The sequence below is a fragment of the Coturnix japonica genome, chromosome 6 (genome assembly GCF_001577835.2).
Source record: "Coturnix japonica isolate 7356 chromosome 6, Coturnix japonica 2.1, whole genome shotgun sequence".
Classification (NCBI taxonomy): Eukaryota; Metazoa; Chordata; class Aves; order Galliformes; family Phasianidae; genus Coturnix; species Coturnix japonica.
In genome coordinates, this window is record NC_029521.1 from 17,728,875 (window position 1) to 17,756,720 (window position 27,846).

Below are 27,846 nucleotides of genomic sequence, written 5' to 3' on the forward strand. Positions count from 1 at the left end.
ATTATCTACTGATATCAGGTAACATAAGACGGGGGAAAAAAAAAAAAAAGAGTATCCTGGGGTGAAATTTTGATTCCACTGAGAGATGTGCTTGGGGAGTGGAAGGACAAGTAATGCAGACACAAAAGTTGTGTGTTAGATTACTAAAATTCAGAATAATTACATGGAAGTGTGGACTTGAAGGCTAAAAGTGTCAATCAACTTGTATGAGATTATTTTTATAGTTTGTTCTTTATTTTAATATTCTGTAACAGAATACAGATAAAACAGACTTTTATCTAGTATCCAGCAACTGCATGAAAATTATTTCAGTGCCAGTTAGTGAGCACCTCTTAGTTCATTATTGTAAATGTCTATTTCCTATTAGATGAAACGAGTTGTGATTGCTGCCATTCAAGTTAAAAATGAAGCGCCGAGTCAGGGTGTTAAATCAAGTTGAGTGTTTCAACCAGGGCAGATGGATTTTTAAAGTTGTTAGGGAGACAGAGACTTCCAGTTACAAAATATATGTCAGTTATGATTTTGGGCATCTCTTACAAGGATCACTGGGGAATTCATTATGCAAAGTGATCATCATCCTGTGTTGGTAAACAAACTCATGAATTTAGTAAATGGTTCTGTTAATGCTAACTACCATACATAGCATGTTCTTCCTGTGCATTTTACCATATTCACTGTCCTTCACTTAATGAAGGAAGCTAAAAACACAAGGGAAATGACACTTCTGTGGTCTATATATTTATAGATCGTGTTTCATAATACTGGAATTTCACTGTATGATTCAGTACTGCAGTGTCATGGGGTCATAGAACTGTGTTCCACAAAGATACTGTGATTTCAGAACCCTCTTTAAAGAGGATTTTTAAGAAACTTCCCCTTATTTTGGAGGTGGATTTAAAGTTTTGTTTTAGATGGCAGTATCTGCCTTCACAAACTCATGAATGGTTTCATATTTTCAAGGTACTGCTATGCTACAGTCTAGTCTTGCTGCTAGGAAAAATAGCTTCAGCTGGTGGATGGCAAGCTGAACATGAGCCAGCATTCTGCATTTGCAGCCCAAAAAGCCAACTGTATCCTGGGCTGCATCAAAAGAAGTGTGGTCAGCAGGGTGAGAGAGGTGATTCTGCCTCTGCTCTGCGCTGGTGAGAGCTCACAAGGCATAATGCGTGCACACATCAGTACAAAAGAGACATGGACCTGTTGGAGTGCATTCAGAGGAGGGCCAAAAAAAAGATTCAAGGGGTGAAACAAGGCTCTGGGAAGACCTGAGGGCGGCCTTTCAGTATCTAAAGGGAGGCTGAAGACAGACTCTTCAGTAGGGTTTGTTGTGATAAGGCAAGGAGAAATAGTTTCAAACAAATAGATAGATTTAGATTGGATGTAAGGAAGAAGGTTTTTTTGGTTTGTTTGTTTGGTTTTTACACTAAGGGTGGTTGAGACACTGGTGCAGGTTGCCCAGGGAGGTGATGGATGTCTCATTCCTGGAGACATTCAAGGTCAGACTGGACAGGGTTCTGGGCAACCTGATTTAGCTGTAGATGTCCCTGTTCATTGCAGGGGAGTTGGACTAGATGACCTCTAAGGATTCCTTTCAACTCAAATGATTTTATAATTCTAATTGTCTTAGATAACCTGCACCCCAGAGGAGGACAGATCTACAGTTAGCTTGGCTAAGATGAAGATGAGATAATACAATTTCATTACTATTCATCTGTATCAGATTCTTGTTACTGAAACTTCAACAACGGTACATCAAGCTGTACTATTTGTTTATTATCTGCACTGCTTTTTAACTGTAGCAGATGGAGAAGATGATGCAGACTATGAAGATGTGGATGGTGCTGTTGCTGGCATCACACCAACAGTTCCAAGTGGCACAAAGGAAGCCCAGCTGGCTAGGCGCATCACCAAGGGAAAGAAAACACGGAGAATCCTTTCTAACAAACCACAAGATTTTCAGGTAACAGATTTAGGGGCGGGGAGCAAAGTGGAGAGGCCAGAGTCCTTTCAGCAGTGTGTGGAAACAGGACAAGGGGAAACGACCAGAAACTGGAGCATAGGAAGTTCCGCACAAATGTGCGCAAGAACTTCTTTATGGTGAGGGTGACAGAGCACTGGAACAGGCTGCCCAGGGGGGTTGTGGAGTCTCCTTCTCTGGAGATATTCAAGACCTGCCTGGACACCTACCTGTGCGACCTGGTGTAGGGAACCTGCTTTGGCAGGGGGGTTGGACTTAATGATTTCTAGAGGTCCCTTCCAACCTCTATGATTCTGTGATTTACTGAGTACTAAGTGTTGCCTTTTTCTGATATCACTCCTTTCGCATTATATTTAATATAATTTAATATCAGATCATTCAAAGCTAATGTAATGTGAAGACAATTAACCTCTAAATTTAGAAACCTTTAAAAGCCTAAATTTAAATTGCAAAGTATTTTTCATGTTGTTACGGAGATGTCCAGCTTTGAAAAATTCAAGTAAATTTATATTTGCTGTCATAATTAATTTTGAAAAGTCTGTCGGTATCTACCAGCTACTTGAGGTTTGGTTACCTTTTTTGATGATGTATTGAGAAACTGCTGTCACTAGAATAATACACACCTTAGGGAATGAGCTAATACAAATGTTTGAATATTTCTGTCTTAATTTCTTTATTCAGATTCGTGTCAGAGTCATTGAAGGTCGACAGTTACCTGGAAATAACATAAAACCAGTCGTCAAAGTTCATGTTTGTGGTCAGACACACCGAACGAGAATCAAAAGAGGAAATAACCCTTATTTTGATGAAGTGGGTGTTTTTAGAGTCATGTAGAACCTATTCTTTGATGCCATTACCCATGTGATATAATAAGGGCTTTGAATAGTTGTGTGCAGGCTAGGAAATCGCACACACAATAAAAGGAAATAACCATAGATCTCCAGGGTGTCTGTAGCTGAGATTTTAGTGCACTGCTTTACTTTACTGACTGCCACGTGGAATCTGGAAATGCCGCTGTCTCACTATATGTAATCTGTAAATGCACTGTTAGTTTTCTCTCCAGATAGAGACTTGTACCTGAAACACATGGAAATGGCAGAATAGAATTCACTGCAGTTTAAAGGGCACAGAAGTGACTGTGTATCTGAAACAGTGAATGTACAGATGTTTCACTCATACCGGACAAAAAAAAAAAAAAAAAAAGAGTGAGAAAATCACTTGCACCTTAATTTAATCAATTTGTCATCAGTATGTAGAGGAGAGACCATGTTTGTGTACCCTTATCTCTCATTGAATAGAGTATTAACTAAAGTATGACTGGGCTCAAATACTAAACCTGCTAAAGCATATACTATAAATGTAGGAAGTAAGCTGGTAGTAAAGCAAGGAATATATTTATCTTCACACTGTCCAACTCATATTTTTTTACTGCAGCATTACATTCAAAAATGTAAAAAATTTAAATCATTATCACCATAAACACTACGCAAGACCTTTTTGACAGCTATTACAGAGTTGGCTAGTGCAGGATTGAATGTCCTGGAGAACAAATAACCTTTACAATTGCAGAGTATGTTCCCCCTGAAGCACAGAGCAAAGGTAATGCTGAAAGCTTCCAACACAACTATACCTACTACATTTTTTTACAGTGCAAGTCTTGACTTTGTCTTCTATTTTGTACTTATTTACTATGTTCAGTTTTTAATTCTGTAGTAAATAATTATATAATGTTTTCAGTACAGAGGCGGACTGAAAATATGATAACAGGTTAGGGTTCATAAGCCTTCTAAGGTCATGTTTTAAGATTTTCTCAAAAGATTATGTGTTTGCCATTTTGAGACAGATTTTTTTGTTTTTACCTTAACAGATATTCTTCTACAATGTCCACATGACTCCTTTAGAGTTGCTTGATGAAACAATTAGCATTCGGGTAAGAAAAAGCGATGCATATGGGATTCTCTGGCCATTTCACTGTCATAATTAGGAGCATTCCTGATTCATGTCTGTCTTTATAGGTATATGATTCTTACTCCCTTCGAGCAGACTGTCTAATGGGTGAATTTAAGGTGGGTATGAAACATCTTCAGTATCTTGACCAAATTAAAAGAAACAAGAGAAAGTATTTAAGTCTCTGTTTTTAAGCATTTAAGCATTTAAATTTAAGCATTTAAATTTATAGTGCTTTAGCATGGGGCCAGAGAATGGCCAAGTGATGTCTTGATTTGTTATGTTAGAGACCATTTGCTTTAACTACTAGCAATTCCTTTTCTTAAGTAGATTATTGTTAAAAGAAAATTGTACCTGCTTTATGTACCAAGTAATCTAAGTGAAAAAGTAGATGTTCTACTCAGAAAGTAACAGGGTGATTATTTGGCATGACAGCATAAAGATGCAGGCTCTGAAATGGTGCAGTAAGGTGTTCATTTGATCAGAAACTTAAGTAAAAGGCATCACAGAAAAGTCTCTTAAAATAAATTCTGTGGTTCTGATGATAATAGTGTGATTATTTTTATATATTTTATTGGTATGCTCTATTATAACATTTCCATTATCAGTTATTCCATTATATTTTTATATATTTTATTGGTATGCTCTATTATAACATTTCCATTATCAGTGTTGATTGTCTTTCATTTGCTTATTTTGTACTGGAAAAATTCAGTTCATCTCTAGACTAGAGATGAGTGGAAGAGCACTCTTTATATAAAGCAGGTCATGCTATAAATGTGGTAGCTTCTGCTCCTTGCTGCTTAGTTTCTCTATAATTTCTAATGATTCAGAAAGTGATGTGTTGCTCTGATTGTTCATTCACTAAGAAAAATACGCAGATGACAGTTTGTACTTCAGATGCTTTCTGTTCCTGCACAAATCTCAGGAGGAACCCCTGCAGAATTTTCTAGAGAGAAATTCTCTCTAGAAAATGACTTTTTCCAGATCTGTGAGGAATACGGGCCCCAGTTGCCATAAGCAACCATACTTAACCTTCCTGAACATGTTTGAAACCTGATACAATTAATACAGTGGTGGTATATGTGCAATCTTGTCCAGGTTTTACCCAGTGGCGGAAATACTGTTCATCTTTTATAAAAGAAAAATTAAATGATTCATTAAAAAAATGAGTTTGATTTCTGCAACTGAAGGAAGAGATTTTCTGCAGGAGATAAGCTTTTCAGAACTGTTTTGTTCCTTCATGAATGTAAAATTAAGAGAAAATAAAGAAATTCAAGAAAGCAGTAAGCTAGCTCCATCTTCTGTCTCTGGTAAATGGAAAAAACAGAGATCCAAGGAAAGAAGGAAGTAACTACCTCTGTTAGACTATATACAGAATATGATCCCAAGAATATGCTCTGTAAACTTTTATTCTGTTTGTCACAAACTTGTAGAAAAAATTCAGAGTTTTCCCAGCCATTTTGATTCTGATCTGTTTCTTCAGATCTGACATCTCTGCTCTTTATTGCAGATTGACATTGGCTATGTCTATGATGAACCTGGTAAGTAACAGCTATTTCATATCGTTTTTCCTAGTTTGAAACTTGAAATATTTTCATTACAATTTCTTAAGTAAATTGAGATTGCTGCTTAAAGTATTAAAACAAAACAAAAACAACAGTATGTAATTCCTGAAGAACAGGCACCTAAAATTTAGATATTAGTTTTAGTGTCAAAGACGTTTTTTGAAAGTACTTAAAGCACTGCTGAACTTTTTGTCCATTGTGTTGCTGTACTAGTATGCCACTTAATTTTTTAGCATTACTAGATGTCTCATTTGAATGGAGATATCGAGACCTAAGACAGGATAATTTTTTTAAACAGTTAGCTTTGCCATTATGAATTTTGCCTTTATGAAATGATTATTATTAGGTGGGTTTTGCTTGTTTAATTTTAGGCCATGCAGTCATGAGAAAATGGCTTTTGCTGAGTGATCCTGAGGATACAAGTTCAGGAGCTAAAGGCTATGTGAAAGTCAGCATGTTTGTCCTAGGAACTGGAGATGAGCCACCAGTAAGTTTGACTGACATGCTTTTCTTCTACTCCCTCCACCTCATTCATGGATATGTATTCATGTTCCCCTTCATGCTTCACTGATTCTGTATAACTCCTTCTGTGATCAGTATGTAAAAGTAAGGAAATACTTACGAATTGTTTCAAGGGCATCCAGTACTAAGTGACTCTTAAAGTGTTATCCTTCCCAATCAAGCAACCTTTAGTCAAACCCTGTCTATGCTGATCAACCATTTGTAGGTACTTCATGTCCTGGAACAAGTAGAAATATGCTATCTTGGTGTTGCATGTGAGCTAATATGTAATTCTACTTAGCACTGGTAATCAGACTGAACAGCATATTGGTATCAGTTACAAGACTAACTCATGAATGTCTCAGCTATTGAATAACGTAGACAAGCCTGCAGAGAAACCTGAGTACCAGAATGCTCCAGGTACTTACCTGGTGAAAATCAGGCCCATCGATAGCTTCACGTTAGTTAATTTGATGTATAGGAAAGAATATGATTGTTGAAAGTTACTACTACGAAAAATTCAGTCCTTAACAGTCTGCTGTCTTGTAAAGTTAAAAAATAGACCCTTTTCCCTTCTGTGACCGTTTTTCACCCTTGAATGTTTTCTGTAGTTGTGCTATTACCCCTGCCTGAGATTTTAACATTCTCCTTTTTAATTAAAGCTAATACAGTCCCTAGAAACGCAGAGAATCTCTTCCTTGTTCCATGTTATAGAATAATGGAATGATTTCATGCTGTCTAACTGGTTCTTGATATAACAGTGCTATTTGTAGTTTTTTGTGGTGAAGTTTTTGAACTCTTTTTTATTTTTAAAACAGTAAGTTCTGGTAAGCTATATCAGAACTGTACATATTAGCTAGTTGTAATATGATGTCTTACCACAATATTAATCTCAAGATGAGTATGAAAATTGCACAAAGTTGGCATTTTGTGTGAGTATACAAATGATCAGCAGATGATGATGGTTTTAAAAGTGCGGTTGTGATAGAAATGAAAATTAAATAAAATAAGGGGTTTTTTTTATTATTATTATTATTATTATTGATAATACAACAAAATTTTCATTCTTTATAATGAAACTGACAACAGTCTTTTACTTGAAGTGGACTGGAGGCATCAGTTTAATTGCCTTAAACCTGCATGTTAATCTCCATCTTTCTTAGATACTATCTGCTATGTACCAATGTATCTCCCAACAGGTTGAAAAAAGGGAAAGAGATAATGAAAGTGATGATGTGGAGAGCAATCTGCTACTACCAGCTGGAACTACACTTCGATGGGTCACTTTCCTTCTCAAAATCTACAGAGCTGAGGACATTCCACAAAGTACGTAAATGGTTACTGTGTGCCTATTGGTTTATTTGATTGCACATTAGAATAATTAACACAATAGAAGTACCTATGCTAGCTACTCAGACACAGCTAACATAAAACATTGCTGTTTGAGCTCTGGTTGATTTTAGTGGGAATGTTATGGCAAGTTTAAAATTGAAGAAGAAAAAAATGTACAGACTTTAATTTCAGTTTTGAATATTCTCTCCAGTGGATGATGCTTTTGCACAGACTGTCAAGGAAATATTTGGAGGAGAAGCAGACAAGAAAAACCTGGTAGATCCCTTTGTGGAAGTTTCGTTTGCTGGAAAAAAGGTAATGAAATAAATATCTGAGTCACTGCATTTTAGTTGCAGTCCTGAAGGTGAATTTGTCTGCCAGTATATGTTTTAAGTTTACCAAAATTATGGAAATGTAAAAGTATTGGTGCTAAAGTTCACCTACTAGAACGAGGACAGTCTGCAAGTTACAGTAGAATACGTGTAAAGCTGGTGACTAATAAAAAAAAAAGTATGACTAAAGGCTAAGAACTGATGCGTGCCAGACTGCTTATCTGCTGGTTCCTGATTGCTTTTTTTGTAACTGGTTGTGTGGATTTTTCTGGATGGGTCAACATTTGTACGTTTTATCATTAATACGTTCCTCATAATACCAAATTTGAGCTGAAGTCCAATTGCACAGCCTACACTCATAGCTATCCAGTCTTTAAGAGGAAAAATGTCAGTCCTTTACTACGCTATATAATCAGGTTACCACCCTCAGTGTAAGCAGACCTCAGAGGAGATCTTTGGTAGTCATTACCAACAAATAATATAGGCTCTCCCAAAAGTATATTCTTCATCTATTCTGAAATCTGCATAAAGTAAACTGAAATTAGGTCCTTCCTTTGTTTTGTTTCTTTGCAATGGTAAGGAATGAATATTAGTTTGAAAGCATTCATTATAGCTAGTGGAAATAACAAGCTTTTTTTCCCCTTAGGGTAATTCCAGCCTCAGGTTTAAATGCTATTTCATAATTTTCTTTTCCCCCCAATAGTTGTTAAGGTTGCCTGTGCAGGTCAGTTTAGCTAAACGTGGCTAAGTTTACGAACTGAAAACAACTGGTTTATTGTACCATAAGAACTTCAATATTCATCATTAACTACTACCCCTTATTTCTTTGAGTAGATTATGATTGATCCAAAGTTATAGCTAGAATGTGCTTCTTTTTTTTTTTTTTTTTTTTTTGTCCATTTTATCTTTGTGCTCTATTTAATTTTATGTTTTTTTCAGGTTTGCACAAACATAATTGAGAAAAATGCTAATCCAGAGTGGAACCAAATTATTTATCTTCAAGTCAAGGTCAGGTTTTTTGTGTTTTGTTTTATTTTTTTTCTTGTTTATTTAGAAAGCAGATATTCTTTTGGAACCCAAAGTATTAAGATTAGAGAGATGAAATAATTAATGGGTTATTTTATTATCGTTGTTTTTCAGTTTCCCTCAATGTGTGAGAAAATAAAGATTGCAGTTGTTGACTGGTGAGTTATGACTTAAAGCATGGGGTAACATAAATAATATTGTGTGAAGTCTGTTTTTTTAGCTGTCAGATATTGTTAGAGTCTCAATCTACAAGAGTATTTAAGAAGATGCATAGGTATCTTTAATAATACGGTTTCTTTACAAGAAGCCTGATTAGCATAGTGTTAGTTTTGTGCAGTGAGCAATGAACACTATGGTTATTTAGGTGATAGTGAAGAATAATATTTGTAATGCTTGTATATGTCTTTTTTCTTTCCTAGTTTTGTTCCCACTAACTAGGACATCAGTATTTTTAAAAATGTTTGAATGCCATTGCATTTCAAATAAAACCTGAATGGCTGCTTCTGTAAATGTTTGTCTTGCACATATCAATATTGTCTTCCCTGTTAATTCATGGATTGTTGAATGCAATTTGAATATTAAGCACCCCTTAGTGTTTAGGTTTAGGCGGTTCAAATCCTTGCATGCTAGAGTTTGCTGGTCTATCTGTATGCCTGTTTGGTCATAGTAAGCATAGTTCTAGAGAGAAGGCAGAAAATCTCACAGGGATCTGGTTTGCAGATTCCTGACTACTACAAATTCCTGTCTGTATTGTGAGATATATAAATGATTATTTTCAGCAGAGCTTCTAGGTTGGGTACTAAAATTTTACTATATTTTAAGGAGTTTTTCAGTTTTTCACATGACTTCCTCATGATAAAAAACATTTTTGTTACTGGTCATTACCTTCTGCTAATAATAATAAAACAATCCAGATGATACAAACATGAGCACACAGTCTTGTAGTGCATTTTAGCCACCTGTACTTGCTTCTGTGTAGGATGGCCGATATAAAGTTTAATTAAACCTTTCCTTTTTCTTTTGTAGGGATCGCCTTACCAAAAATGATGTAGTAGGAACAACATATTTAAGCCTCTCAAAAATTGCTTCTTCTGGAGGGGAAGTTGAAGGTAATTAATTCAGCAGTATGTAACATACTTTCTTCTCATTGGAGGAACAATAAGGATCAGTGCTCTTAAAGCATAATTTCATATAGCTCCTCAGTTCTGTGGCAACAATATTATCTATTTCCAGAGACTTCAATACAACCCTTACAGGAAACATACAGTGGGAAACATACAGGGTATTAATGTTTAAACCACATCATCAAAATAGCAGTAACTCAATATTCAGTTTTGTGTAATAAAACTCTTTGCAATGGTATGGTAGTAGTTTTGTGTGGAGATTTTGGAGAACACTAAATAAGCAGTTTCTGTTATCTTTCTGTTCTAATACAATACTATGAATGTTTTACAAATGATCTTTGTTGTCTATATCTATAATCTCATATTTTCCCAAGAGATTTTCATACAATTGAGCCAGCTCCAAGACAATGATTACAATGATACTGTGTTATTTTGCCTGAAAAAAAATATTTAGTCTTTTTCATGAACATAGTGTGGTATATTGGATGTCCATATGAAGTTTAAAAGCTCATGGTCAAACAATAAATTGACAGCTATTAATATGTTGTTCATAAACTTGTAGGATGCTGACTCAAAACCATTTCCACAATTAGAATCTAAATTACTGATTTTTATTTATTTTTCTCTTGTGTTTAAAAAACCTATATGATGTGTACTTATTGTCAGAAAGCAGCCCAGTTTGCCCTGGAGCAAGTAACTATATCAGAAGTTTATAAACAAAATGCGTGGCTCCAACCCTGCATGACCTTGAGCCAGTATTGAAATATCAGATGGAATTGTATTGCCGGACGCATAACATCAAGTTTAGTATTTGGTCCCCTTAAAAGTATTGCTTTCAAAAGTACAACTTTACTTTCATATATCCCACATGCAACCAGAGCCAAAAGCAAAGGTTAGGAAAGCAATGAGGAGCCTAAGACAGAAGGGCTGGGCTGCTGGGGAAATTTCAGCTCTGGAACAATCACTTGTACTACCCACACAAGTATGTAACTTGAACTGCTGCTGAGTCAGAGCCCACTTATGAGCCAGGAGTGCGTCATTTAGGTGCTGGGTAACTGAAAACATGTTACTTGGATTCTCTCTCTACTGAAGTGCTGATATTGGAATAAACCATTTCTGTGTAAAATCTCATTATATTCCCAGGAGCTCAGTGCTGGGATTGAAGCCTGTTCCTGGTTTCTAAATGACTGAGAAGCTCCTTTTCCTTTGGAATTTATAAAAGAAAAGTAACACCTTCATATTATAATCAGGAAGTGAAATTCTAGCCCATGTGAATTCTTGTTGGTATTTTTTTCTCAGGTCTTTGACTGTATTTCTAAAGCAGATTGCTTGTTGATGTGTGGTTTTTTTTTTTGTTGTTGTTTGTTTGTTTTGTTTTGTTTTTTATTGCTGTTGTCTCCTGTCTTGTAACATCTTCAACATCTCTTTTTATAATATAGAATTTTCATCTTCGGGAACTGGGTCTTCATCATATGAAGGTTTATATCTCGGTCTGTTATTGATTTTACTCCACTGCCCAAACTGAGAAGTATTGCCTAAGAAAACCCATCATCTTAAATGTATATACGTATTTTAAAAGTTCTCTGAAAGAAGTCACCTTTATAATTACAGATTATCAAACATTGCTCACTGTATAAAACAGTTTTGGCACTGGAACTGGTTTGAAAATGTTTCTGGTTGGCTGATGCTTCATGCTGTGTTTTAGAGTTCAGAATGCAGTTGCTTCAATTATGACGTGTTCTAACAATAGATTGCAGTTTTTAACTTACAAGGTCAAAACTATGTTTGCAGCTGCTTAGCCTCACAGTAGTAAATAACTGCAAAAAACAATTAGCGCATGCTTTGCTTATCCTTAGCCATGTGTATAAAGTTTGAATAATGAAATCTGATTCTGTGACAACCTGGAGAGATGGCTCTTTCTGACTGTTTTGAAAGATTCCACATAAATATTTATGAAATAAAGGATAAATACAGTTGGAGTGCAGTTGAAAGGTAACGAACACATTCCTGCCCCCAAATTCTTTGCTTACTATTTTTCTTGCTTAATTAACTTAGTAATACTAAGTTGAAGGCCATAATAGCTTTTTAGAATTGCTTTCTATAGTACGTGATCATCAGCCTTCTAAATGTTGTATAAAAGAAAAAAACAGCAACAGCGAAGAGGGTGTAGGGTCAAAGGATCCAGACATAAGATACTGGAAATCTTTATTTTACATTTTGAGATTTTGAATTACTTTGTATTGACAGGAAATTATGTCAAGATGTTGCAAAGTCACAGAAGGCATAACCTTTTATTTATATTTATATATTTATATTTATATATATTATATAAATATTTATATATATATATATAAATAAATATATATAAATATATATAAATATATTTATATATATTTATTTATAACCTCTTTTTTATTTTCATCTCAACTATATTTTCCTGTGATAAATGTATATTCCATTGTACTGCAGATCATTCTGAGTGGTCTTTGCTGCAAGGTGTAGAACTGGACTCTGATCTTTTTTACATGGGGATCATTTGATCTAAGACAACAGTTTGGATAAAACAAGGGGGAATAAAAAAAAAAAAACCAAACAAGTCTTTCCTGTTCTCTCATAACAGTGCAGTATTTTTCCTAGTTGTGGGAGGAGATTAGTGTATAAATTGGAGCTTACTGTCATTGCAATTGGTAGCAGTTATTATTAGAGTCTGCATTAGTCTTTGCTTTACCATGAAGTGCAATCTCAGAAAAGTTACACCACAATTAAAACATTAATTCTGCTAAATTCTAGATTTTTGTGACATGGTGTACATCTTTCTTGTGGCTGTTCAGCTAAAGCCGTGATGACCTCTGCATTTAAATGAATGCCGATATTGTGTTTCATTTCCTTGTGGGAAAGAAGCTTTTCTGTTAACATCTGAGTGTATTTACATTAATGAAAATCTAGTATTTGGAGTGGGACAGAAGTTCTGGTTATTCTGTGGGCTTTAGTTGTTGTTTGTTTGTGTTTGTTTTGTTGGTTTGGGTGTGTTGTTTTTTTGTTTGTTTGTTTGTTTGTTTTTGCTGCATGAAGTAGTACAGGAAGTATGAACAATGAAAGAGGAGATTAGGAACAAATAGCCAGCAAATAACAAATATAGTTACTTTAAATTTATATTGTATACCCAGATAATAAAGTGTTCTTTATTTACTAATAACTAATACTTAACTAATATCTAACATTTGTGCTGTTGAGTTTCAAAGTAATGGTGATTTTTTCCATCTCTGAATAATAACTAACAAAGATATAATGGCAATATTTGCTTATTAGTCAACACTGGAGAAACAGAAGTTGGCTTTTTACCGACATTTGGGCCCTGTTACTTAAATTTCTACGGAAGTCCAAGAGAATACACAGGATTCCCAGATCCATACGATGAATTAAACTTTGGAAAGGTCAGTTTCTTTATTGATTGCTTTTAATAAAAGGATTAAACACGATTAGATGAAATCAATTTATTAATTCACTTTAAATTTTGTTTTTTTCATACTATACTCCCTTTGTTATTTTTTCTGATAGAAATTTTTGAAGGAGCAACATAGGTTTTTAGTGACTTTCACTACCTGTATCTCTTTGTGCACTTGTATTTCTCACCTCTTTGTTTTCCTAAGTATGCATTTATTTCTCACTCCTATATTAACAATTCCTGTTTTTTTTTTTTCATTTGCTCAAATATGTACATGCCTCTGCAAGTTTTAGGAACATGCCAGTGATTCCATAAGCATGTACAGGCAAAGAAATTTATGTTACTTCAAGAGAAAAATGTAAAATTGAATTAAATATGTCATTCTGTTATAGGGAGAAGGAGTTGCTTATAGAGGAAGAATTCTGGTTGAACTATCTACAATGCTTGAAAGCAAACCTGTTAATAAAAAGTTAGATATGATTCCTAATGATGACATACTGGTTGTTGAGGTAAGTTCTTGTTTTACTGTCACTCCTGGAAATGGAGTTTGCCTTGTCTGCTTATTTCTGGAGAGTGATCTAAGGTACTAAAATTGAAAGTGTTGAGTTGAATCTTAGAATCAAGAGATGCTTATTTACAATGCAGCTACAGAAATATCAGACCCAGGTGTATGCCCACCCTGCTATTGAGGCTGAGCTGGAACCCTTCATGAAAGGCCTGGAGCAGAGTCCATCCGGGTGGGGGCCCTGATGATACTACACCCTGCCCTGCACTTCCACTTGTGGGGCTGAATCATCCAGCCCGTGCCCTGCAGGCTTCTCGGCTGTCCTTACCAGGCACTTGGAGATATTCCTATTTCCTGCTAACCTGGTGTCTGAACTCTTCCCAGCCTGGGAGCCTTGCAGTTTGGGCAAGGGATTCCTGAGCAGCCTGCAGGGCAACAGAAACTGGGAGCATCACCATGGCAGGAGACAGTGTATGCCTCCTCAAGACAAGGCTGGGAGCCATTCCCAGCCCGTTAAGGGAAGGAACATCCAAGGTTTGCATCTTTCCCAGGCTGAAGGCAGAGAAGGAGGGCAGCTCTGCATTATCTTTCATGGACTAGTTGTGCATGGAGGAGATGTGAATGCAAAGGGCTCTTGTCTGCAGCCCTTGCTCCTGCACCCAAGGGATGTCCCTCTCTGCCCCAAATCACTAGGCTACTTTGAAGTCTGGATTTGTGCAAGGCCTTTAACATGGTCCTGCAACACATCCTTATCTCTAAATTAGGCCCTGCCCCCAGAGGGGAGTATAGCGCAATAATCTTTACAGTCCCTTCCAACATAAGCCTTTCTATGATATTATCTATGATATTATGATAATGAGATATTTCTATGATATTATATCATAATATAATATAATATTTTATATTCTCAAATGCAATGACTTATGACACACATCTGTCTTTTTGGTACATCTCAGAAACAAGCAAAAAACAGTAGAATAATTATTCTTTCCATTGAGCAAATAGTACAGATTTTTTTTGATTTGTGGTTCATATCTTAGAAGCAGCTAAACAGAACTAAAAATGTTCTTGTTACAGAAATACCAGCGCAGGCGGAAGTTTTGCTTGGCTGCTGTGTTTCATTCTGCTACCATGCTGCAAGACACCGGTGAGCCTATCCAGTTTGAAGTTAGCATCGGTAACTATGGCAACAAGTTTGATACCACCTGTAAACCTTTGGCATCGACAACTCAGTACAGTCGTGCTGTTTTTGATGGTAAGGGTGCTGCTGGTATTGGGATAAGATCATGTGCAATTGTCCTTTGAGGGTGCAGGGTGTTTATAGCTTTGGAATGACAGCCCTTACTCCACTAAAACTTAGTGGAAAATGAACAGAAAATAACAAATGGTTCTTTGTGGTCTTTGAAGAGTAGACTGAAAAGCCTGCAGAGGCTCTCAGAGAAAATTTTCAATTCAGTTAGATCACTGACTATATATTAGGAAAACTAGTTGGAAAAAGAAGTCACAGTGTTTTACAGTGACCTAAAAGCTGTATATTAAGGAGGGAAAACACCATCAGAACATTCTGCTTTCAATGGTAACAAAATCTTTTTTTAACTGAGGGTCTGGCAGCCTAAAAGAAAACAAGTAACCAATTCCACACTAAAATATATTTTGGTTATAAATTTAGTTTATTGAATGCAAACAGCAGGAGTTATTTTGTGTATTAAAAGATCAGAGAAAATGATTCTTTGAAGATTTTATTTCAGAGAATCGCATTAATTCTCACAATGTTTTACGTTATTACATTGGTTAGAACAATCAATGTCTTAATGGATTATTTATGGAAAAAAAAGTCCACTTAATGATGATACAATTTGAAGTCAAGTTTTACCATCCAAGAGATGCTATAGACACTGAAAAATATAAATCCTTTGATAAGCTGAGCTAGTTTGCATGTTCTTCCCAGATGACAGTTCATAACTGAAGCGAATAGAACAACTTGTACAGTGTACAGTATGTATCCATGATGTATGCCATGAGTTCTACATCTAACATATAGATGTTTCATACCAGGTAATTATTATTACTATCTGCCATGGGCAAACACAAAGCCAGTGGTAACATTGACTTCTTTCTGGGAGGACATAAGTCATAGATTAGACCCTGTGAATGTAATCCTGAACATGGTTGAAAGACTGGTAAGTTACTCACGATCTTTCTTTTTTACTGGTCTGTCTCTTTTCTTGGATTTATAATCAAAAGTGACATTTTGAGCAAATCATGCAAATGTAATTTTTCTCCTTCTTTCCTGTTCAACGTTAAATGTAGAATAGTGTGAAAAATGGCCCTGATAATCATAGATGTGTATTCTGGCAAGGCCTGATGCTGCTTGAATCTGTGGGGAATTCCCACAGGATGGATGGGTCCTCTTCATTTGGGAGTGTGTTGATTTTTGTAGAACTGTATTTACCCTGAAGTTAGGTGCAATGTGAATTAGTAATGAAGACAGTGTGAAAGAACATCTAAAAAGTCATGTTACACTGGAATCAAGTTTGAATATCTTAGTCTTTTTTTTTTTTTCTTTTTTTTTTTTGGTTTAGGCTTTAAAATAAGTTCAAAATAAAGTCTTGAAAGTTACATTGACTATAATACTTATAATACTGCAATTTGAGTTTCTAAGTGCAAATCCTTTTCTTTTAAATTCCTCAGCAATCCAACTTAACCAACTTAAAATCTGGAATGCAGGCTAAAATTTCTGAAAACAGATTAGCTGAGATGTGGTTGAAGCTGATTGATGAACTTACAGATGATATAAGGTAAAAGAACCTTTCTTATCTCCTGCCTTAATAATCTTGCTTTTAATCTTCTTTGTTGCCTTTACTGAGTCAGAGAACAAATTCTAAAGACTATAAAACTCATTGCCCGTATGAACTGACTTGAAAACTGGAATTCCAGAAGTTTCTGAAAGTACTCAAACATCACAGATATTGCCAGTAAAGTCATCCATCTGGGATTATTATTCTCTGTTATCTTAGTCAATGATGGTAATAAAGCAGCATCTCTTGGGGGAAGAGAGGGGTGGATCTACAAAAGAACTGCTTTGCAAATGTGAAATTGTGAATCTCTGTTGTCTTTCTACCATTTTATCTTAAAGCTTTTTAATCTGTTTAGAACTTAAGGGCTGTAAAGATAAGTTTTTTGAGTGATCCTTTAGTCAGCATATCTGTAATGTGGTCAGAAAATGGAATGGGAGTCATCACTTAAAGATGTTTAAAAAGAGAACAAATTATAAATAGCAAGGAAATAATTGTATGAGAAAGAAGCATTAACAGAAGGGGGTGAGGAAGGGAGATGGAAAATGAGAGAATAATTATTTATTAGACTAAATAACAGAAAAGGTGCATTTATAAAAGAACTAATTCATCAAGCTCTAGAACCAAAGTAGAAGTAAACAGAGGAAAAAGCAAACAGTGAAAATCATTTTACATTAGCAAATAATTGTATGGTAGATAACTTACCTCAAAATATAAACCTACTATTCTACAGAAGAAAGTAGAGAAAGAACTGACATGCATTAGGAAAGCAAATAGCAAACTATTGTCACTTGGAGCCATCTGGGGAGTATAGAAACTTTAAGCTTTGTATTGGTGATAACAATCCATCATCTGACACATCTGCACTGCTATTCAAACTTGTTTTATTAAATAGGAGTAGCAACTCGACATACCAACCATGTTAGCTTTCTGTTGTTTATAGGATACAGAGCCCTCTGAAGTTTGTTTTCAGGAGACACAAAAGCTTTGTCAAAGGTGAATACCCTGGGCTCAGTTCATAGAACAATTTTCTTTGCCATGGTAGAGTTTTAACGAATAGGAGTTTGAGAGAGTTTTTAGTGCACCATTTAAACCTAAAATGTGGTGAGTTTCTGGAAGTTTGGATATGGTACATTTGAACCAGGTGTAAGTGCTCGTACCCTGGACAGGCAGCATTTACTTTCAGATTAGTAGAACTAACTATAGCAATAGGTGCAGTGGTCAGTGGTAAGATTTTGCAGAGTCAAAGTCCTTATTATTAAAACTAGGTCAGAGAAGGGTCAGTCTTTCCAAACTTTGCAGTGTCTCTGGAATTTTCCTTTTTAAGTATCACTTTAAAGAACTTCTAGTGAACTCTACTGAAGAAATTTAATAGTGGATCTTTGAAAAACTACCTTTTTCTTCAAACCAACACCTCAGAAAAGCTACTTCTTTCCTGGGCTTTATTGCACTACTAGAATACTGCTTACTTCCATTAAGTAGTTACCCTGCCCTCTGGTGTCACAAAAGTTCTGTTATGGATTTCTTTAGAGGTTTTTCCATGTATTGTTGCCAAGAGTTAGATAGCTCTCATAGTCATAGACACAAGCTGTATTTGTATATTGAATTTCTGAGAATTTATGGTTCCAGTAAAGGAATGGAACCTAATATTGGTCTAATATTTTATCTTTGAAGTGTACATTCTAAGACGATAATTTTCTGATCTGCATATTTTAGGGAATAGATTTTGCTTGATTTCGTAAGCAGCAATTACATGATAGCACGTCCCTCAAACTGTTCTATATTAGTGTTTCTTATGTAAGCACAGCATTTCTCCAGCTTACATGGTCAGCTGTAAGTATCTGCAGTAGTGCTATTCTGGTAGTTTTCAGTTACAGAAAGCAGTAGCACTCAGTCTTTTGCCACTGTATGCATGTGCTCATTTAGTGTATGGCTGGACAAAATTCAGGTTATTAACTATGATAATAATTCTATTTTTCAGTAAACCATTTCCCCTCATAGAAGGCAAATCTAATATTACAGTCCTTGACACTCAGATAGAAAAGCTGCGCCTAAGGTCTCTCAAACAGATTGGAGAAGCAGCAATGAGGATGAGGAATGAAGCTACTGATGTGAAAGCCTCTTTGACAGAAATTGAGGATTGGTTGGATAAATTAGTGCAACTGAGTGAAGAGGTTAGTACCACAAAATATCAATGATTTGATTAGTTTGAAAGTAGCTATCTAACCCAAAGTGCTCTAATATTCACTGCTGATCAAGGAATATCTGCTCTTATTAGAAGAGTAGTTTTAGATACCATGAAACTAAATGTACTTTGTCTTCTGCTAAGTCTTTTGCAAGCATTTCAGTGTGCACCGTGTCAATCCAAAGCTATAGCAACTGGCATCTGTCACTGCACTGTAAATGGATTGGGATACAATGCATTTCTAGATAACATTGCAACAGATGTGGGAACAAAGTCTTTTTAACATTGTTTTCCAACAATCTTTACGGTATTTTTAATGATTGTTTCACCACTGTATACTGCATTACTTGTAAAGTAAATCAGTTTCCTCTAACATAAATTCAAGCTTATTGATTCTTAACTGATAAATCCTTTGACAATACTAGCTTTATGTTGCTGTTGTCTAAACATTGGGCCAGTTTGTGTTTCTGTTATCTAAGCATCAGATTCATTTAACCTTTGATTAATTACCAACTTTAACTTTCTTTACCATGCAAATAATCCACAGCCACAAAACAGTATGCCTGATGTAATCATATGGATGATCCGAGGGGAGAAAAGACTGGCTTATGCTCGTGTTCCCGCACACCAAGTGCTGTATTCCACCACAAGCCCTGAATCATCTGGTAAATACTGTGGAAAGACACAAACAATCTTCTTAAAGGTATTTTTTTTCTCTCAAAATCCTTAAACTTTAAATTCCTATATTGTGATGCTCTCTTACATGTATATGACTCTCCTGACAAGGAACACTAACATCCACGTGAACTTTAAGTTACTGTCATAATTAAGAACCCATTACTGGATTAAACTTGAGAAAGGTAATACAGGAGCAGGGATTATACAAATGTTTTATGTGTTTGGTTTTTACATGCCCAGGGCAGGTACCATTTAAAGAATGTCTCCTTCCTGACTATTTTATTAGCTCCTTTTGAGGAAATGCCATGTAGGAAGAGATGAATCATGTATTATTACTCATTTAACTGTGTAATTGTTTAGATTGTCCTGAAAGCTAAAACACCTGTATAACATAATGAAGAATAACCTTATGTTTGTGTGTCAGTACCCGCAGGACAAGATGAAAGATGTCAAAATGCCTGTGGAGTTGCGAGTTAACATCTGGCTTGGGCTCAGTGCAGTTGAAAAGAAGTTCAATAGCTTTGCAGAGGGAACATTCAGTGTTTTTGCAGAAATGGTATGTCCATCATCACTTTCTTGCATTAAACTTGGATAATAAACCTTAGGAATTCTATGCAATTTGAGCTCTTCTGAAATTGTTTTGCATGCCTGACAGAATGGGAGAGTATTTATTACACTGAAAAAAAGTGCTGAAACAAGTAGGCCACGTTAAGGGCAATTAATAATCAAGTCTATTGTGCGTACCAGATGAACTTCAGCAGAACAGAATCTGAGCTGGTTAATCAGGTGAAAATCTGGATAATTCCAGTGATTTCAAGACACTTTTTTAGATTTTTATCAGTGATTCTTCACTTCTTTGCAAATAATGCATGGATACAAGCAGTTTTGCTTAGTAATGGTTCTTTTGTAGGAGCAGAAAAATTGCCAAAAATTAACTGTTAGAGGAAACGCTGGCCAAAACCAGTAGATTTCACTGATATATTGTAACATGTGAATGGTGAAAGTAAAAAAGATTTGAAAGAAAACTACTTCCAGTAGTCCCTCAGCATGTAGTAGAGATTCTTTATGATAATGATAAGCTGTAAGCATCTTTTCTCTGCTGAATTTGCATGTGTCATTCTGCATGTAATCCATTGTAACAGTTGAGGAAATGGCATTTTTACAGAGGCTTGTGTCATCATTGCACCTATGCCTAAAATATTAAATGTAGTGCTATATTAAGTAGCTTAAAATATTCAGAGGATTTTTCAAAGCCATTATTTATTTATTGTAGAGGTTTATGAAGATATGGAATATCTATTGCCCTTCATACAGCAATCCAACAGTTTTATATCAATAAGAACTGAACATCATATACTAGGACAATCCCATTAACAGAAAGGGAAATACAATATATAAGCTGTGCTGACATCAGAGTTGTTTTCCCATTAGCTTCCAAAAGACTAATTATTTTCAGTTTTACGTGTTAAAAAATAAGAGAGTATAAATAGGAGATTTGAGATGGAAAAGAATGAGAGGATCGTGCATCTGGGGAACGGAAGAAACTCAAGAAACTCTTTTTCAAATAATGTAAAGGTATTTTATTTAACAAACCTTAACTTGGTGGGAATTTGACTGTAGAGTCATTTAGCAGCAGAATCATTGTTTACATTTACAACACAGCACAGGAGAAAGAGAATGATGGTAGTGTAAGGCAACATGGGAAAGAGATATTTAATTTCATGTAAAGTGAGTAGCAGAATGCTTCAATAATAGTGATTAAGTAAACCTTTTTTTTTTTTCTTTTTTTTTTTTTTCCTTCTGAAATTTTCGTTGTTCCTATAGTAATGTCTTATTCTTTCTTCTCAAACAGTATGAAAATCAGGCTCTTCTTTTTGGAAAGTGGGGTACCTCGGGACTTGTTGGTCGCCACAAGTTTTCTGACGTCACAGGAAAAATCAAACTGAAGAGAGAGTATTTTCTACCCCCAAAAGGCTGGGAGTGGGAAGGAGAATGGATGATTGATCCTGAAAGAAGGTGAGATACTTTTAATTTTATGCAAGCAGGAATAAAGGAATTAACTTCTGAGTGTGGAGGAAAACATCACCTCCCTGTTGTCTTCGCTGAGAAAGAGATTTACAACTGGACTTTTTAAAGACAGCAGTAGCCAGCCAATAGTCAAACCTATTTAAATTACTGTTGCCTTTTGTTGTTCGCATACACTGGGTTATTATTTTTTGTTTGTTTTTTATTTTTTTGAAGACCAATTCATGAGGTCTTTATCCTTCACCAGCTCCACCAGGTTCAGCTCTGTCAGAGGCTGTCAACTCCTAAGTTGTCCCAGTTCAACCATTTGTGTTCTCTCACTTAAAATGGGACTGGGTAAATGTGCTATTAAAAAAAACATAAGCCAGCATCAAAACAAAAAGGTGTGGTTTGTGTGGGTTTGTGTGTGTGTTTTATAGTGTGTTGCTTTTATTTTATTTTATTTTATTTTATTTTATTTTATTTTATTTTATTTTATTTTATTTTATTTTATTTTATTTTATTTTATTTTATTAATGAAGAGTTCACTCAATTCTGTACTTGTGGTAAGAAATACACACAACTGTTTTTATAGAATCACTGTGCAGGAAAATATGTGCTATTTGACCCATTTTGAAGTCATGTGAGTTTGTAGGTATGAATGGGTGGATTTATTTCCACATTACTTCAGTGAATAGTCTGAGATGAAGAAAAGCAATAATACAGAGGTGCTTTCTTAAATAATGGGAAAGAAATCTCCAGTTAAAATGCCTCATACCCAATTCTATTGGAAAATAGTCTTCGTGCTCTACTTGACCAGCAGATGGCACTCGAGAACATATTTTAGTGCTGTCTGATACAATAACAAATGGTATTAACAAAGGCTATTTTCTCAAATTTGATGTTCTTTTATTTATTTTGCTTTCAAGTTAGAAACTTATCAAATGATTATTCTGTTTGCAAATAGCAGAATGGGGATAAAATTAACAACATTGCCAAATTTTAGTGCATAGCTAGTTGTATAAAAGCTAAAAATGCGTGCAGCTATCATTAGATGGTCTGTTTTCTCTCTGTTTGAATGTATGATGTGCTTTCTTTCTCCAAGAGAAGTGTTCAAAGCAGCTGAATAATAATGGCAGTTGAAACAGCTCCTGCCAGTCACTCATGAGTAATGTAGTGCTTATTTCTACTTCTAGAGGAGTTGCTGCAGTGTTTGGAAGATGTTCTAAGAAAATAAAGCTATTGTACATGAGAGCTGTGTTATAAATTGAATTTCACAGAGAAGGACAGTCCGGAACTACAGCATGTATATTGCTTCTATGTATTATTCTCTGTGGCCTACTTAAGAAATTTTGGCTTAATACTGTGTTTGCTTTGGATTTGCAGTTTATTGACTGAAGCTGATGCTGGTCATACTGAGTTTACTGATGAAGTATATGAGAATGAGAGTCGTTATCCTGGAGGAGAATGGAAAGCTGCTGAAGAGAGTTTCACAGATGTGGTGAGATGTATAAATCAGTACTTTTCACTGTAAAAATATGGAAGCTTAAGAGAAAAAGTTCCAAGATGTACTACACAGTTTATTTTATCTACTAATGCATGGAACTGCTGTGTTTTTCCTATATAAAAGAATGGAGAAAAAGCTCCACCACCACGTGAGTTCACGTGTCCTGTAGGATGGATGTGGGAAGATGATGCTTGGAAGTCAGACTTAAATCGAGCAGTGGATGAGAATGGTAATATTTACTGTTTGTATGGCATGCTATCTAATAAAAGTATGTATAAGTATCTACCAGAGAACAAATCATAGAATCCAAGAAACTGTATGTTGGTCTTGACTGCAGTTGCAGGAAGTATTTTTTGAGTCTAAAAAAAATTTTGAGCTTTAAAAAATTAAGAAAATATAAGGTGTCATGTGAACAATAATCTGCTAACAAAAGAGGTTCCTCATTATAAAGTTGGTTGTATGAACATTGTGTTTAGAAACAGAACCTGTCCTTGTTTGAAATGCATTTCTAAAATTTTTTTCCTACATCCAGTGTTAGTGAAGTCCAGTGATTAGGATTTGGCCTGTAAAATGTGGATCAGCAGTGTCAGTTGTTGTTTTAAAGAAGATGGAAGCTTAGGTTGAGATATCAAGTGTCTGTAATTCAACTTTAAAGTATGTGGCAAAGGTAGGGTTGGGTCTATCTGGTATTTTAGGTGGGAGCCTTTAGCCAGGGAAAGAGTCACCAAGCAAATCTCAAAAACCTCATCATGAGCAATGTGCACTTGCAGCCCAGAAGGACAACTATATCCTGGGCTACATCAAGAGAAGCCTGACCAGCAGATAGAGTCAGAATCACTGCTCTTGTGAGACCCCACCTGGAGTCCAGTTCTGGGGCCACCCATACTAAAAAGACATCAAGCTGATGGACTGGGTCTAAAGGAGGGCCACAGAGATGATCAGAGGGCTGGAGCACCTCCTCTGCAAGAACAGGCAGAAGGAGCTGCGAATCTTCAGCATGGAGAAGACTCTGGGGGGACCTTATAGCAGCCTTCCAGTACCTGAAGGGGGCCTACAGGAAAGCTGGGGAGAAAGCAAAATGAATGCATTGAATTTGTGCAGGTGTGCTGTGCAACACTGATCAGATGAAAGCACTATTAAACAAATCAGTTATTAGGCAGTTCTGAAATGAAGTTAGCTTCAGAATCTTTCTGTGATGATTATAACACTGCTGGTCAGAATGTCATATTGTTCTTACTTGTGTCTTCCACGTGTTTCTAGAAATATACCAACTATTCAATTCTATTTTAGGATGGGAATATGGAATTACTATTCCTCCAGACACTAAACCAAAGTCATGGGTTGCTGCAGAGAAAATGTATCATACACACCGACGACGAAGACTGGTGCGGAAGCGTAGGAGGGATTCAACTCAGGCAGTAACAACAGGAAGGGTGAGCAGAAGATATGCAGTAACAGACTATATTTCTTGCACATTGCAATAGTGCCTGACAAAGCAATTGCAGATTTTTTTTTCATGGCACTTATACAATATCGTGGATCACAGAGATTTACATCTCCTAGGGAATGTCATCATATGAAGATCAAGAAGGATGGGAATATGCTTCCTTGATTGGTTGGAAATTTCACTGGAAACAACGCAGTTCTGACACTTTCCGTCGGAGACGATGGAGACGAAAAATGGCTCCCTCAGAGACACATGGGGCTGCAGCTATCTTTAAACTTGAAGGTGCTTTGGTAAGGGACACAGTATCAAAAAGCCAGTCCTTAGGAAGGAGGTCAATCTATTAAATTATAGTCTCTGAATCATTAAATTGATGTGTAGCTGAGGAACTAATACAATTTATACTGTTAAGTCTGAAAGGGACCATTGAAGTAAGTACTTATGTTCTTAAATAACACTTTTGTCGATTGTTCAAATTATTACTGTATAATGAGGTCTAGATCAAAAGGCAAAATTACTAGATAAGCCTTCTGTAAGTAAAGTGAAAAGATGACTTAACATTTTAATGCACATAATTTAGATGTGCTAACATCAGTACAAGAAGCAAAAGAAACTGAAGTAACTATCCTGATTAATATTTGCAAGTATAAATAACCAAGCACGACAAAAAAATATAGCACAGTATCTGAAAAGTCAGAATATTGTAGGTCACAGTTTATCAAAACTTAATTATGCCTCAAGTTATCAGGTTAACACAGCTTCATAGATAAGCTCTGTTTATCAAGATACAAATTAGAGCCAATAACAGTAAAGCACATTCTTGTAAGGAGGCTACTTTTTTTTTTTTTTTTTTTTTTTTTTTTTTTTTTTTTAAGCTAATGATTCAGAGTATAGCATTAATGAGTTTCCTTTTTGTGTCTGTGTGTTTTCCTTTTTTATTTGTTTGTTTATTTATTTATTTATTTTGCACTGAATATCAGTCCATGATTCACCACTTAGTTTGGTGCCACAGAGCTAAAAACTTTCTCATTTGACTGTTCTTCCTGCACTGCTGCTAAAACAAATCTAAATAGAGTGCTTCTCTGCAACAGGGCAGTGCAGAAGAGCTGTCCTGCACTAAGAGCTGAAGTAGCTAATGTATCTCCATCAGTAAGACATTCTGGAAATGAGATTAAATGACTGGATTGTTTTCTGCACAGCTTCAGTGGCAACATGACATGAGCTTTGTATGACTAAACGTCTTTTACTGTACATTTATGTAGGGAAAGTAAGTTATACCTTGTCCTGACAATGAAACTGAAACCTGTACATCTCTTTATATGGTACACTTTTGTCAGATTGTTTCTGCATTTGTAAGCATTCAATGATGTTTTTTCTTCACAAAATTTTAGGGAGCAGACACTAGCACTGATGATGAAGGGAAGGGTTCAGACAGAACCAAGGAGTCAGCTACAACGGTGTTTGGTGCCAATACACCACTTGTTTCCTGCTACTTTGACAGTAGGTTCCTAACAATTCCTTTCTTACAAATTGTGTCTGTTTCTCTTCGGTATCAAACAGAATAGTAATTCTTTTTGTTTTACATGTTAACTGACAAACCTCCTGCAATAATTATTCATCTGATTCTTATTGAAGCCTGTTTATCCTACTAAGTAAAAAATACAGTTGATCATTTCAATATTATAGTCTACAGTTCATAGCAGCTTCTATTCTAATATTTAGAAAAAGGAATGAAGTAATTTAATATGAATAAAGTATCTCATTTTGTTTGATATCTTTTGGACATTTGTGAAATGGACAAAATTCCCCAGCTAATTATTGCAAGAGCAGAATTCTAGGCTTTATTAAAAGACACATTTTTAGCATTAAGGTCCATTCATAAAAATGCAGGGAGCTAAACCAGCAGAGATTATGTATGTGCAGTTAGTTTTCTGCTGGTTTGGTTCACTTAACCAACTTGCTGCTAGGTCAGACAAATGCCTAACACAGTATAAGTAATAACACTATTTAGGTGAGTTGGTGGAGTATTCAGAACTTTGCCAGCCTGAACTGAATTAAAATGCCTTGGAGTTTCCACAGTGGGATTCACAAAAGTGGGAACGCTAAGGTGGGAGTCACCAGTGTTAAAAATAATAGAGCCCAATTCAATGCCACTCCAAAGACCCAGCATCCTTTTTGAAGATCTTTGACTGGAAAGTCTGCCTTTATTTGGAATTTAAAGAACTCTATCTCCCTTCTGGGAATAAGTGCCCCCATCTCTCAGAAGCTGAGGAAGTAATCTTGCTGTTTCTTTCAAGTAATGACCACAATAGGAGGAAAATAGCTCCTTTTCCTGACAGAGTTCAGAGGTTTCAACTCATTGTGGATATGAGTGGCTGGAAAGTCTGGAAATGATAGAGCTGACATCTTCAAAGGAAATGTGTAGTAACTCAGCCATATGTTGCCCTGGGTCAGGTCTCCATCACATCCTACTTTTCAGCTATTCCATCATGTTTGCACAGATTCATTTTGTGGGATTTTTTTAAAAAATATTTTAGCCAAAGAGTTAAGGATGTAATTGGAATTATTACATAGATGTAGTTGAAAGGTCTCTCCTAGGTCTTTACAAGTTCTACAGTGAATAATGTAAGTATCGGAATACCCAGATGTTGATTCTGTTTGGAAGAGCTAGGTTATCACTGTGTTTCAAGCAAGAATTATTGAACAGAAGGATTTTTAGATGATGATGCACTGAAAAAGCCCAAATAGCATTAGCATTTTTTTAATTTTCATTCCTGCTTTAAGTTGTTCTTATGTTGGAACACATTTTTGAAGGTGCTACTGCAACAGCACTAGCATACAGAAAAGTTAGTATTGTGCTTGTGCTTTTCTCGAGAAAATGCTTTGAGCATTGGTAGCTTCATTTTAGGAAAGATGTCTGTGCAATGCATTTGATCTCTGTTTTGTTTGTGTTTTTTTTGTTTTTTTTGTTTTTTTTTTCTCCATTTGATATAGGGGTGTATACTTACCACCTTCGCTGTTATGTATACCAGGCACGAAATCTCATGGCTCTAGATAAAGACAGCTTTTCAGGTATGGAAAAGCCCTACTCGTGGTGTAGAAGAGTAGATTTACAATGAACTAGAAATTTGAATTACCTACAGAGAATCTTAAATCTGTAAGTTCTATGTATAGGTCCCAGTTACTGAAAAAACTGTGCCAGGAAGGAAGTCTCATTCATTATGTATGATCCAGATTTCATTAGTACAGCTGAAAAATAAGTGCTTTGCATAAGCAGCGTTTTCTGCTGTCAAAGGAATCCTCAGTGGGGAGTGGGAATTGGTCAGGTCAGGTCACTTTGACCAATCATTTCCCTATGCGTTAGCTTCTCTTAACCAAAGCATACATGCAGTTCCTAAGCTGTCTTGCAGAAAGCTTGCATAGAAGTGGGGATGAAGAAAGCTGGATGGCTGTTATATCAGCAACTTCCTCACAG

The 27,846-nt window shown here is 35.8% G+C and overlaps 1 protein-coding gene across 10 annotated transcripts in view; it reads left to right on the forward strand.

Annotated features, from left to right (window-relative positions):
• Positions 1-27,846, forward strand: part of MYOF (myoferlin) — a 61,469-nt gene that overhangs the window by 17,670 nt on the left and 15,953 nt on the right. For 5 of the 10 annotated variants that reach the window (XM_015867133.2, XM_015867140.1, XM_015867131.1 and 2 more), the window contains exons 6-32: positions 1,800-1,960; positions 2,660-2,788; positions 3,846-3,908; positions 3,994-4,044; positions 5,439-5,469; positions 5,865-5,980; positions 7,194-7,320; positions 7,538-7,641; positions 8,598-8,666; positions 8,799-8,842; positions 9,711-9,793; positions 11,248-11,286; positions 13,118-13,242; positions 13,646-13,762; positions 14,836-15,013; positions 15,814-15,938; positions 16,450-16,556; positions 18,535-18,727; positions 19,286-19,441; positions 19,841-19,972; positions 21,269-21,432; positions 22,807-22,921; positions 23,051-23,156; positions 24,218-24,360; positions 24,491-24,664; positions 25,763-25,871; positions 27,366-27,443. In XM_015867133.2, the coding sequence (XP_015722619.1) occupies positions 1,800-1,960; positions 2,660-2,788; positions 3,846-3,908; positions 3,994-4,044; positions 5,439-5,469; positions 5,865-5,980; positions 7,194-7,320; positions 7,538-7,641; positions 8,598-8,666; positions 8,799-8,842; positions 9,711-9,793; positions 11,248-11,286; positions 13,118-13,242; positions 13,646-13,762; positions 14,836-15,013; positions 15,814-15,938; positions 16,450-16,556; positions 18,535-18,727; positions 19,286-19,441; positions 19,841-19,972; positions 21,269-21,432; positions 22,807-22,921; positions 23,051-23,156; positions 24,218-24,360; positions 24,491-24,664; positions 25,763-25,871; positions 27,366-27,443 (3,039 nt within the window). The remainder of the gene's footprint in view (positions 1-1,799; positions 1,961-2,659; positions 2,789-3,845; positions 3,909-3,993; positions 4,045-5,438; positions 5,470-5,864; positions 5,981-7,193; positions 7,321-7,537; positions 7,642-8,597; positions 8,667-8,798; positions 8,843-9,710; positions 9,794-11,247; positions 11,287-13,117; positions 13,243-13,645; positions 13,763-14,835; positions 15,014-15,813; positions 15,939-16,449; positions 16,557-18,534; positions 18,728-19,285; positions 19,442-19,840; positions 19,973-21,268; positions 21,433-22,806; positions 22,922-23,050; positions 23,157-24,217; positions 24,361-24,490; positions 24,665-25,762; positions 25,872-27,365; positions 27,444-27,846) is intronic. The other 5 variants (XM_015867132.1, XM_015867136.1, XM_015867134.2 and 2 more) reach the window with 3 other exon arrangements.